Consider the following 13,151-nt stretch of genomic DNA (forward strand, 5'->3'; position numbering starts at 1 on the left):
GTCTTATATGGGATCCTGGTGCATGCCACTATTTAAGGCCCAGAGTGACACAAGGAAAAAGGAAAGCCCTGGGTCTTCTCTTTGGTGAAAATGTAAGCAGCCTAGCCACTCAGGCTTCTCCATATGGAGCTACCTAGAGTTTGGATTTTGTCTATGCCCTCTAATGAAATTCCGGCTCTCTTATAACATTGTATATATTTATTGACTGTTCAAATGACTATATATACTCCAAAGTAGTACAATTTCATTCATCATTAAAATTATTCCATAAGTTGACTTCTTACCTTCTTTCCAATTGATGAAGTTATATGGTATTTGAAAACTATGTTGATAAAGATGATAATGTATCCAAATATTCTGGTCCTTTTAATGAGGAAGTCTGATACCTAACCTGATGCTTTTATTATATTGACAAAAACATTTGTTTAAGAGTAAAACAACTATAGCAAAAAGTTAAGTGGTTGTTTAGAGAATAGTTATGGACTGGAGAGTTCCATGTAAGGTTTTACTGTCAACTTGTGTTACAGGAGGGATTTTATTCCTGTGAAGCATTCCTGTATAAGAGCGTTCCTCTCTGGGATGGCCTCTCTTGTCGGTCACAATTCCTTCAACTTGTGAGTTGGATTCCTTTTAGTAGCTTCTCTGGTATGTGTCAAGAACATTTGGAATCATTTAATTCAATGTAATATTAATTAAAATGATCTTGAATAATCTTTTTTTTAACTCCTAGAGGTGAAACCACTTCTTTTTGATCATCTAGCACAGCTCTTCTTTACATCAACCATTTATTTCAAGGTAAGAAAAACTTCCTACTTCAATAGGAAGTATTCTATGACTGGTAGTAGACAATTCCAAGCCCACAGTGTAGCAGTGTTTTTTTTTTATTAAAGTATTGTAAATATACAGTCTTATGTTGGTTTCAGATGTACATCAGAATGGTTCAACAGTCTCTGTGATCAACTTATATTGTGACTGAAACTTACTGGGCCCTTTTGTTCCCCTCCTCCTCTCCCTGCATCTTCCCCAACAGCCCCCTCTGGGAGTTAAGGTCAGCTGGGGTAGTATTTTGAAAATATCTTCTGCCTATTGCTATGTCCGCTGTGGTGGTGGTGGGGGTATGAATGAAACACAAAAGTAGTGGTTTTATTTTCTTTTATCCAAGAGGGACAGTTATGAGGAGGGGCTTAGTCATAAATTGCCTTTTTTTAATCAAATATGCATCACAGTGGTTCAACAGTCCCTTCCTACTCCCTCCTGCCCCCACCCCCCACTCCCTTTCCTCTTGGTAACCACTAGTCACTTCTCAGTGTCTATGAGTCTAATGCTATTTTGTTCCTTCTGTTTTGCTTTGTTTTTATATTCCACGAATAAGTGAAATCATATGGTATTTGCCTTTCTATGCTGGCTTATTTCACTGAGCATAATACCCTCTAGATCCATCCATGTTTTTGTAAATGGTAGGATGTATTTTCTTTTTATGGCTGAATAGTATTCCATTCATGTATATGTGCCACCTCTTCTTTATCCATTCATCTACTGATGGACACTTAGGTTGCTTCCATATCTTGGCTACTGCAAACAGTGAGGCAATAAACATTGGGGTGCATATATCTCTTTGAATCAGGGATTTTGTTTTCTTCTGTTAAGTTCCTAGGATTGGAATTCCTGTGTCAATAGGTATTTCTGTTTTTAGTTTTTTTGAGGAACCTTTTTTGAGGAACCTCCGTACTGCTTTCCACAGCAATTGCACAGATTTGCAGTCCCACGAACAATGTAAGACGGTTCCTGATTCTCCTCATTCTCACCAGCATGTTGATTCTTGTCTTTTGGATACTAGCCATTTTAACTTGTGTGAGGTGATATCTCATGCAGTTTTAATTTGCATTTCCCTGATGATTAGTGATGTGGAGCAACTTTTCATGTCTCTGTTGGCCATTTGTATTTATTCTTTGCAGAAGTGTCTGTTCAGGTCCTCTGCCCATTTATTGATGGGGCTATTTGTTTTTTAGGTATTGAGGCTTATGAGTTCTTTATATATTTTGGATGTTAACCCCTTATTGTAGGATGCCTTTTTATTCTGCTAACAGTGTCCTTTGCTGTACAGAAGCTTTTTAGTTTGATGTAGTCCCACTTGTTCACTTTTTGTTTCCCTTGTCCAAGGAGATGTGTCCAAGAAAAAGTTGCTCCTACTTATATTCAAGAGATTTTTGCCAATGTTTTATTCTAAGAGTTTTATAGTTCATGACTTACATTCAGGTCTTTGATCCGTTTTACTTTTGTTTATGGAGTTAGACAATAATCCAGTTTCATTCCCTTAAATGTAGCTATCCAGTTTTGCCAACATCAGTTGTTCAAGAGGCTGTCTTTTCCCTATTGTATATTCATGGCTCTGTTATCATATATCAATTGACCACATATGTGTGGGTTTATTTCTGGGCTCTCTGTTCTGTTCCATTGATCTATGGGTCTGTTCTTGGGCCAGTACCAAATTGTTTTGATTACTGTAGCTTTGTAGTAAAGCTTTAAGTACATGGATTGTAATCTCCCCAGTGTAGTTCTTCTTTCTCAGGATTATTTTGGCTCTTCAGGGTCTCTGTGGTTCATATAAATTTTAGAAGCATTTGCTCTAGTTCACTGAAGAGCGCTGTTGGTATTTTGAGAGAGATTGCATTGACTCTGTAAATTGCTTTGGGCAGGATGGTCATTTTGACAATATTAATTCTCCCCATCCATGACCTTGGGATAGATTTCCATTTATTGGTGTTTTCTTTAATTTCTCTCATGCGTGCCTTGTATTTTTCAGGATATAGATCTTTCACCTCCTTGGTTAGGTTTATTCCTAGGTATTTTATTCTTTTTGATGCAATTGTAAATGGAATTGTTTTCCTCATTGCTCCTTCTGCTATGCTAGTTTGTTGTTAGTATACAGGAATGCAACATATTTCTGTGTGCTAATTTTGTATCCTGAAACTTTGCTGAATTCAGTTATTCTAGTAATTTTTGGGGTGGGTTCTTCAATATTTTCATGTACAGTATCATGTCATCTACGAACACTGAGAGTTTAACTTCTTCATTACCAATTTGGATACCTTTTATTTCTTTGTGCTGTCTGATTGCCGTGGCTAGGACCTCCAGTACTATGTTGAATAAAAGTGGTGAGATAAGCAACCTTGTCTTGTTCCCAATCTTAGAGGAACAGCTTTCAGCTTTTTGCTATGAAGTTTGATGTTGGCTGTGGGTTTGTCATATATGGCCTTTATTATGTTGAGGTATGTACCCTCCATACCCATTTTATTGAGAGTTTTTATCATGAATGGATGTTGAATTTTGTCAAATGATTTTTCAGCATCTAGTAAGATGATCGCGGTTTTTATCTTTTTTCTTAGTGTGGTGTAAGATACTGATTGATTTTCTAATGCTGTACAATCCTTGCATCCCTGGAATAAATCCCACTTGGATATGATGGATGAACTTTTTGATGTATTTTTGGATTCAGTTTGGTATTATTTTGTTGAGGATTTTTGCATCTGTGTTCATCAAGGATATTGGTCTTTCATTTTCTTTTTTTATGGTATCTTTGTCTGGTTTTGATATTAGAGTGATGCTGGCCTCATAGAATGAGTTTGGAAGTATTCCCTCCTCTTCTTCTTTTTGGAACACTTTAAGAAGGATGGGTACTAGCTCTTCTTTAAATGCTTGGTAGAATTTAGCTGTGAAGTGATCTGTACATGGACTTTTGTATTTTGGGAACTTTTTGATTACCAGTTGCTAGTAATTGGTACTTTTTTATTTCATTGCTGCTAATTGGTCTGTTCAGATCTTCTGTTTCTTTATGGGTCAGTCTTGGAAGGTTGTATTTTTCTACAAAGTTGTCTTCTAGGTTATCTAGTTTGTTAGCATATATTTTTCATAGTGTTCTCTAATAATTATTTGTATTTCAGTGGTGTCCATAGTGATTTTTCCTTTCTCATTTCTGATTCTGTTTATGTGTGTAGACTCTTTTTTTTATTGGTAAGACTGGCTAGAGGCTTATCTATTTTGTTTATTTTCTCAAAGAACCAGCTCTTGGTTTCATTGATTTTTTTCTATTGCTTTATTCTTCTCAATTTTATTTATTTCTTCTCTGATCTTTACTATGTCCCTCTTCTACTGACTTTGGGGCTCATTTGTTCTTCTATTTCCATTTTCAATAATTGTGACTTTAGACTATTCATTTGGATTGTTCTTCCTTCTTTAAATAGGCCTGGATTGCTATATACTTTCCTCTTAGAACTGCCTTTGCTGCGTCTCACAGAAGTTGGGGCTTTGTGCTGTTGTTTTCGTTTGTCTCCATATATTGCTTGATCTCTTTTAATTTGGTCATTTATCCATTGATTCTTTAGGAGCATGTTGTTAAGCCTTCATGTGTTTGTGAGCCTTTTTGTTTTCTTTGTACAATTTATTTCTACTTTTATACCTTTTTGGTCTGAGAAATTGGTTGGTAGAATTTGCATCTTTTTGAATTTACTGAGGCTCCTTTTGTGGCCTAGTATGTGGTCTATTCTGGGAAATGTTCCATGTGCACTTGAGAAGAATGCGTATCCTGCTGCTTTTGGGTGTAGAGTTCTTTAGATGTCTTTTAGGCCCATCTGTTGTAGTGTGTTGTTCAGTGCCTCTGTGTCCTTACTTATTTTCTGTCTGGTGGATCTGTCCTTTGGAGTGAGTGCTGTGTTGAAGTCTCCTAGAACAAATGCATTACATTGTATTTCCTCCTTTAATTCTGTTAGTATTTGTTTCACATATGTTGGTGCTCCTGTATTGGGTGCATATATATCTATAATGGTTATATCCCCTTGTTGGACTGCCCCCTTTATCATTATGTAATGTCCTTCTTTATCTCTTTTTACTTTCTTTGTTTTGAAGTCTATTTTGTCTGATACAAGTACTGCAACACCTGCTTTTTTCTCCCTATTGTTTGCATGAAATAGCTTTTTGCATCCCTTGACTTTTAGTCTGTGTATGTCTTTGGGTTTGAGGTGAGTGTCTTATAAGCAGCATATAGATGGGTCTTGCTTTTCGATCCATTCTGTTACTCTGTTTCTTTTGATTGGTGCATTCAGTCCATTTACATTTAGGGTGATTATTGAAAGATATGTACTTACTGCCATTGCATGCTTTAGATTCATGGTTACCATAGGTTCAAAGGTATCTTTACTATCTAACTGTCTAACTTAACTCGCTTATTAAGTGATTATAAACACAGTCTGATGATTCTTTATTTCTCTCCCTTCTTATTCTTCCTCCTCCATTCCTTATATATTAGGTGTTTTATTCTGTACTCTTTTGTGTTTCCTTTGACTGCTTTTGTCAATAGTTGATTTTATTTTTTGTCTTTAGTTAGTATTTGATTGGTCTGCTTTCTTTCACGTGATTTTATTTCCTCTGGTGACATGTATTAAGCCTTAGGAGTGCTTCCATCTAGAGCATTCCTTTTAAAATATCCTGTAGAGGTATTTGTGCGAGGCAAATTCCTTCAACTTTTGCTTGTCTGGGAATTGTTTAATCCCTCCTTCATATTTAAATGATAATCGTGCTGGATACAGTATTCTTGATTCAAGGCCCTTCTGTTGCAGTGAATTAAATATGTCATGCCATTCTCTTCTGGCCTGTAAGGTTTCTGTTGAGAATTCTGATTATAGCCTGATGGGTTTTCCTTTGTAGGTGACCTTTTTTCTCTCTCATGCTACCTTTAATACTCTGTCCTTATCTTTGATCTTTGCCGTTTTAATTATTGTATGTTTTGGTGTTGTCCTCCTTGGGTCCCTTGTGCTGGGAGATCTGTGGGCTTCCATGGTCTGAGGGACTATTTCTTCCCCCAGTTTGGGGATTTTTCAGCAGTTATTTCTTCAAAGACAGTTTCTATCCCTTTCTCTCTCTTCTTCTTCTTCTGGTATGCCTATAATACGAAGTGTTCCATTTGGATTGGTTACACAGTTCTCTTAATATTCTTTCATTTCTGGAGAACCTTTTATCTCTCTCTGCCTCAGCTTCTCTGTATTCCTGTTCTCTGATTTCTATTCCATTCATAGTGTCTTGCACCTCATCCATTCTGCTCTTAAGTCCTTCTAGAGATTGTTTCATTTCTTTAATCTCCCTCCTGACTTCATCCCTTAGCTCTTGCATATTTCTATGCAGGTCCATCAGCATGGTTATGATCTTTATTTTTAATTATTTTTCAGGAAGATCGGTTATATCTATCTCCCCAGGCCCTCTCTCTGGAGTTGTCTGGGTGATTCTTGACTGGAGCAGATTCTTCTGCCTTTTCATGGCAATAGAGGTAGTCGTAGGCAGGTGGCGCATGTGTCAGCTGCAAGAATAAAGTCCCTTCCTGCTTGCTGGTCACCTTGCCCTTGTCCGCTGCCTGTGTCGGTTACCCACACACCTGGTGCAGCCTCTGGGTAACCCCCTGAGCTGCCGAGGTAGCCCAGAGCCCTGCGGGGAGTGGGAGTTGCGCCGGTTGTGTTCTCCTGTGAGAACGCGCACCCTCCAGACCTTGCTTCAGCTTCCTCTGTGCTGGGCAGCTATGCGCTGGCGGCAGCCTCTGGTTCTGCCCCGGGTTGCTGCACACTGGGAGGAAATTCTGGGTGGTTGCTGTCGGCGGTGCTCCTATCCGGCTACTCCGCCACTGTGGCAGGGCAGCGCCGGCCTGGGGCAATGAATGCTTATCAGCGTGAGGGGTTTCAAGGCTGGGTTACCCCCCAGGGGTTTGGGGCACATGAAGTTACTTAGGATTCCCAGCCTGCTGGGCTGAGTTTGCCGGGACGGTTCCATCCAGCTGTTAAGCCCCTGTCTCTTTAAGCCTTTCATAAAGCACTCGCTTTTCTTTTGTCCCAGGGGAGCCAGCTGTAGGGTGTTGTAGGTGAGCGGCACAGGTTCTGCCACAAGGACAAAGCCCTTTCATGCTTCCTGGTTGCAGTGCCTGTCTGGGCTGGTTAGAAACGCGCAGGGGCTGCCTCTGGGTTAATCCCCTAAGATGCCATCAGCGGGGCAGCTCTTCTGCTGGCCTAGGCGATGGCGGGGGTTGCAGTTGAGCAATGTGGGTATTTGCAATGAGGGTGAAATCCTTTCGTGCTTCCTTGTTGTTGTGCCTGTCTCCACAGTCTGTGCCAGTTAACTGTCCACAGTGAGGAAGCTCTGCGTAAATCCCCTAAGCTGCTGTGGGCAGGGCGGCCCTCAGGATGACCTAGGGCAATGGTGGGGTCATTGCCAAGCTGCGTGGTTGTTTGCAGGGAGGTTAAAGCCCCTTCATGCTTTCTGGGCGCCATGCCTGTCTCCGCTGTCTTGGCTGGTTAGCTGCATACAGGGAGAAGTCTCTGCGTTCAGCTGTGTATTTGCTGTAGGCGGAGCTGTCCTCTGACTGGTCTGCAGCCATGGCAGGGAGAGTGCATTTGCATGCAGGTGCCAGTGGTTTGAAAGGAGTGGCAGGCTGGTTATCATGGTGATAGGCCTTGGGGCAGTGTTGCCAACCATGGGGATAGGTTGCCTGAAGCTCCTGAAAGTTCCCAACCTATTGGGCTAAGTGTGCCAGGACGATTTTGTCCATCTGTTCTTTCTCCTATATCCTTGCCCCTTTAGCAGCCTTCTGACTGTTGAGAAGTCTTCTAAAGCACCTACTTTTCTTTTGTCCCAGGGCAGCCAGTTGTGGGAACCTGTTCGCAGTCTTAGTCTCTGACTTTGGTTTTCAGCCCCTCTAATCTCCAGAGCACGATGCAATGTGGGTCTGTGCTCCTGGGGTAGATTTCTAGAGCTGGGTATTTAGCAGTCCTGGGCTTCCACTCCCTCCCTGTTCTGATTGTCTTCCTCCCGCCAGTGAGCTAGGGTGTGTGGAGTGCTTGTGTCCCGACAGGTCATGGCTTTTTGCTTTTTTTTTTTTTGGGTTATCATTAATCTACAATTACATGAAGAATATTATGTTTACTAGGCTCCCCCCTTCACCAAGTCCCCCCCACAAACCCCATTACAGTCACTGTCCATCAGCGTAGTAAGATGCTGTAGGATCACTACTTGTCTTCTCTGTGTTGCACAGCCCTTCCCATGCCCTCCCCCACATTATACATGCTAATCGTAATGCCCCCTTTCTTTTTCCCCACCCTTATCCTTCCCTTCCCACCCATCCTCCCCAGTCCCTTTCCCTTTGGTAACAGTTAGTCCATTCTTGGGTTCTGTGATTCTGCTGCTGTTTTGTTCCTTCAGTTTTTCTTTGTTCTTATACTCCACATATGAGTGAAATCATTTGATACTTGTCTTTCTCCACCTGGCTTATCATCTCACACCAGTAAGAATCGCCACCATCCAAAAGACAAACAACAACAAATGTTGGCAAGGTTGTGGAGAAAGGGGAACCCTCCTACACTGCTGGTGGGAATGTAAATTAGTTCAACCATTGTGGAAAGCAGTATGGAGGTTCCTCAAAAAGCTCAAAATAGACATACCATTTGACCCAGGAATTCCACTCCTAGGAATTTACCCTAAGAATGCAGCACTCCAGTTTGAAAAAGACAGATGCACCCCTATGTTTATCGCAGCATTATTTACAGTAGCCAAGAAATGGAAGCAACCCAAGTGTCCATCAGTAGATGAATGGATAAAGAAGATGTGGTACATATACACAATGGAATATTTTTCAGCCATAAGAAGAAAACAAATTCTACCATTTACAACAACATGGATGGAGCTAGAGGGTATTATGCTCAGTGAAATAAGCCAGGTCATGGCTTTTTACTGTACCCTTTTCCATGAGATGTTGACTTCTCCCAGATGTACACTGGCTGGTGTACTCTTACTTCTGGTCACTCTTTTAGGAAAAGTTGTATTTGCTGCATTTTCAAAATATATGTGGTTTTGGGAGGAGATTTCCACCACACTTCTCACACCGCCATCTTCTCTGGGATGGTGAGACTGCAGAGCTGCTCTCTATACTACTGTGAGTGGGTGGTTTCAGGGCTCCTGGTGGTCTTTTCCCAGGTGCCTGCAGTGTGAGGGCAGAAACAAAACAAAACAAATCACAGAACATGGCCCAGATGGGCCGTTCGGCGCTGTGGGGACCTCTGTCACTTTGCACAGGGAAGCAGACATGAGGATTTGGGCTGCTGCGTGTACCCTATAAATCAGCAGTGATTTTGTAATAGGATTCTCTTGAACCTTGACTTTTCATGCTATATTAACTCTAATTAAAGTTATTGCATGGAATTTTCTGTCTTTAAGGGGTTTTTATCCTTCAGTTTTCCTGAACTGCTTCCTTTAGTTTTCCTGAACTGTTTTTATTTATAGTGGTTGACAAGTAAATGAACAGGTGGCAAATGAGTATTAATAAAAACAAACTAGGAAATACTTAACCATACTTAAGTTTGATTGTTGTGCTTGATGTTTTTGTAGCTACATTTACTCATGTGACAAATATTTACTGAGCACCTACTATGTGCTGGATGCCCTTTTAGCCACTGGGAATACAGAAATGACCAAAGGAAACTAAACTCTCTGTGACAGTCATACTATGTATTTATAATATAATCATTTTCTGCTAATAAAATTGTTCCAGCCTTATATGATAATATTAAATGTGTTATTAGTTTGGACTGTTCTCCAAAAAGACCACTGTGGCTTTCAGGAGTTCTCCCCAACTTTGAGAGCCACTATTCCAAAAGAGTGGCAATAAAAGTAACGTTTCTTTTATAACTTTTATTTCCACCTTAAATTACTTACTATTGGCCATATTTATAGGACAAATGTGTTATCCTGGTATTTGTCATAATCAAATGGCACTTTATTAATTACCAATCACATTAACTTGAATCTGAGGTTTATTTATATTATTTGCAACTTACTACATGACCAAATTCATCATTCACATGTCAATACACACCTCTTATCCCCAGGTAATATACTTTTGGCTTCATTTTGCAGCTTTTTTGTGATCCTCTTACAGTCTTCTAATTAGGTTATTCCTTATCTCTTCTCTTATTCCACCAATCTAAAGAGATATTTCTCTGTAAATATTAGCTATTTATCTGTAAATATTATTGAACCATATGAAATTGCCATTTCTATGCATGAAAGATGTTTGATGGTTGTTAATTTCTATATTCCAACCTAATAAGTGTATATACATTTATACACAGATACATGTTTATATTTGAGAGTGGAGGGATGAATTAAGAGAAACAGACAGTGGGCCAAGGATAGAACTTGGGGAGTACTCAGTATTTAATTCTCAGCTGAAAAGGGAGTCTATAAAACAACCTTTTTGAGAAATATGAAAATAAGCAAGGAACATAATAGTGTAAAGAAACAAAGAGAATACCGGCTTTCGAGAAGCAGTGAAGGAATAATGCTGCCATATATCCCAGGAATATCCAGATACATAAGGACCAAAAAAAAGTTTTTTTTGAAATTGATAATACATACCTTTTGGCTGCCTTTGTGAGCAGTTTTGGTGGAATGTAGCAGTAGAAGCCAGATTGTAGAGGTTGACGAGTCAATGAGAAGTAAAGACAAGATAGTAAGTATAGACTATATTTCAAAAACTTGTCTAAAATGAAGAGGTAGGGAGAGAGAGCACTATACCGGGACTTTGAATCAAGGGAAGTTGTGGTTTTTTGGTTTTGTTGTTGTTTTTGTCCCCACAATGAGAGCAATTCATGCATGTTCATAGATAGAATGGAAGGAATCAGTTGAGGAGAGGGAGAGCTTGAAAATGGAGAAAGGTGGGGATATTGATGGTGCAGTTTCAGAAGAAACACGATGGTGTTAGTTTAAGACTAGGTAGAGAATTTGCTTCAATGTGTGGTGGGAGGTGGGGAGGTACCACTTATTCTGTAAGACTGGGGACAGTGATGTATAGATACTTGGATATATTGATATATTTGTACAGTTGAAAGAAAGAGTAAGAAATTTAAATACTTTGTGCCTAAAAATGTTAAATATGTCAAAATAGGAAATGCGTGATAGAGGATAGAATTGAGTAGGGGCTTCAGGATGGTCTTACATAGGACAGCCACTGAGAGAAACAGGAGAGAACAAGCTGATTGAAAACAAGCAAAAGGATGATTGATCCTCATTAACGGCCTGATGAAGTTGGAGACCATAAATATAGAGTGGCGCCAATCTGTATAGTCGTGTGCTGTCTTCAGCTCAGATGCAGGAGCAGAGAAAGTGAGTTATGAGCTTGAATCAGTTGGAGTTTTGCTAGTTGAACAGAGTGTAAGGGAGTTGTAAATAATCAGCAGTGTGGTCTAGTCTAGATAAGGAGTGAGGTGAAGAGAAGGCTGAAAAACCTGAAAAATTAGGTTCAAAATGAAGGAGTCAAGGGATTACATGTCTGAAATTGGAGAGCAAGAGTAATTGTAGTTGGAGTTGAGGGTGTGAGAAAGCTGAAAGACTAGGAAGTAATAACAAAGAAAAGGTAATAGATTTTGGAGGAGGTTCAGTTCAGGTTATGACAAAGTCTAGTGTGTGGCTGTGGGAGTAGGTGACTAAGGTAGTGTGAAGATGAAGGTTATTAGGTTTGAAGCCAAGGAATTGTGAAGCTAAAATATTGGGAGGATCATCTTCTTGGACACTGACATAACTGTGGTGTTGATGGCAGGACAAGAGACAGAGAGTGATAAGGTCCTTAGTGAGTGTTGATGAATTTCCAGGAGATAGATAGCAGAGATATGGAAAGATAAAAAGTGAAAGGTAATATAGTTGGATGGTATAAACATCAAAAGAGAAAGGGGTTTTTTACACAAGGAAGAAGGAGTTATAGTTTGGAAATAGTATTGAAGATAGTTTCTGTGTTGTGTTCAGAAAAGCCGAAAGATAGTCAAATGCATGAGAAAAACTGACAATAACAAAGTGCAGTCTGAAATTTACACTAACAAATTCAGCTAATGTTATCAGTAATTTAGCTAATGAGGTTCTGTAGCTCATAAACTATTTAGAAATATTATAAAACAAGGTAATTTTTCTGTGGCCCCTAATTAAATAGAAGGTCTGTTTGATTTCTTTATATATCTTTCTAATTAAAGCTGACTCTCTTCTTAATGGAGATTCATTTCTGATTTTTTATTTACCTTCTCAAAGAAGGGGTGAATATTTTCTTCCCATATTAGCAGTGGGAAGCTAGGGCAGTGCTTAACTCCAGGTATTGAAGTTAGGTATGGAAATGTGTTCAGAGGAAACAGTGTCCCCTTGTTGGGTGATGAGGGAGAGGATAGGATTAGAGTGAGAAGACAGAAAACATACTTTGAAGAGTATGAAAGTATATAGGTTTAGATAACCATGGAATAGAGGTTCTGGTTACTGTAACTGAAAGATTTGGGAAGGATGAGATCAGTGAAAGGGAGAAATAAAGCATGAAGGACACAAGATGACTTCAAGATTTCTAGCTTGGGACAGTAAAGGAACCAGGGATATTTAGCTGTATAGATAAGTATGGAGTACAAGAAAGGATAGGTGACCAAAGGGGCTTTCATTCTGACAGGTGACTAAGTATAACAGCAATGTGACATGTAGTAGAATTAACTAAAAGTTCCATTAGTTTCTGAGGCTTTTAGTAACTAATTACTGCCTTGCTGTAGTATAGCTTGATTACCCAGTTTAATCTAATAGGTAAATAATATTTTTAAATATCTTTTAAAGTACGTTCACATTTTCAGTGTTTTTGTTTGTGCCTAGCTAGCTGTGCCTATCAACACACAACTTTTTTAACTGACGAATTTTGAATGAGAAAACCCTACAAATCCACTGTGACATTGCTATTTTTATTTTGGCATATTAATTTTCCAACTTTTGCCCATATTGACTTATATCTTATATATAATTATAAACAGTAGACATAAATATAAAAATTGGAATGCAAAATTACTATTGTGTAACAATTTCCATGTTTCCACAGTCTTCATAATATTTTTAAAAGACATCATAGTCCATGGATATTATACCATAATTTAATCTCTTTTCTATTATTATTTCTGATTTATTTATTTTAGGTATAGGTAACTGTATTGATCATCTTCATAATGTAGATATTTTTTCCTTCTCTTGAAGTATTCTCTTGGCATACATTTCCAGGAATGAGGTCACTGCATAAAAGGAAAGGGCTTGAACATTTTTATCACTTTGGTAAATAA

The 13,151-nt window shown here is 39.1% G+C and overlaps 1 protein-coding gene across 2 annotated transcripts in view; it reads left to right on the forward strand.

Annotated features, from left to right (window-relative positions):
* Positions 1 to 13,151, forward strand: part of CENPI (centromere protein I) — a 66,425-nt gene that overhangs the window by 28,260 nt on the left and 25,014 nt on the right. For both annotated transcript variants that reach the window (XM_036932813.2, XM_036932814.2), the window contains exons 13-14: positions 528 to 645; positions 731 to 795. In XM_036932813.2, the coding sequence (XP_036788708.1) occupies positions 528 to 645; positions 731 to 795 (183 nt within the window). The remainder of the gene's footprint in view (positions 1 to 527; positions 646 to 730; positions 796 to 13,151) is intronic.

This window comes from Manis pentadactyla, chromosome X (assembly GCF_030020395.1).
Source record: "Manis pentadactyla isolate mManPen7 chromosome X, mManPen7.hap1, whole genome shotgun sequence".
Classification (NCBI taxonomy): Eukaryota; Metazoa; Chordata; class Mammalia; order Pholidota; family Manidae; genus Manis; species Manis pentadactyla.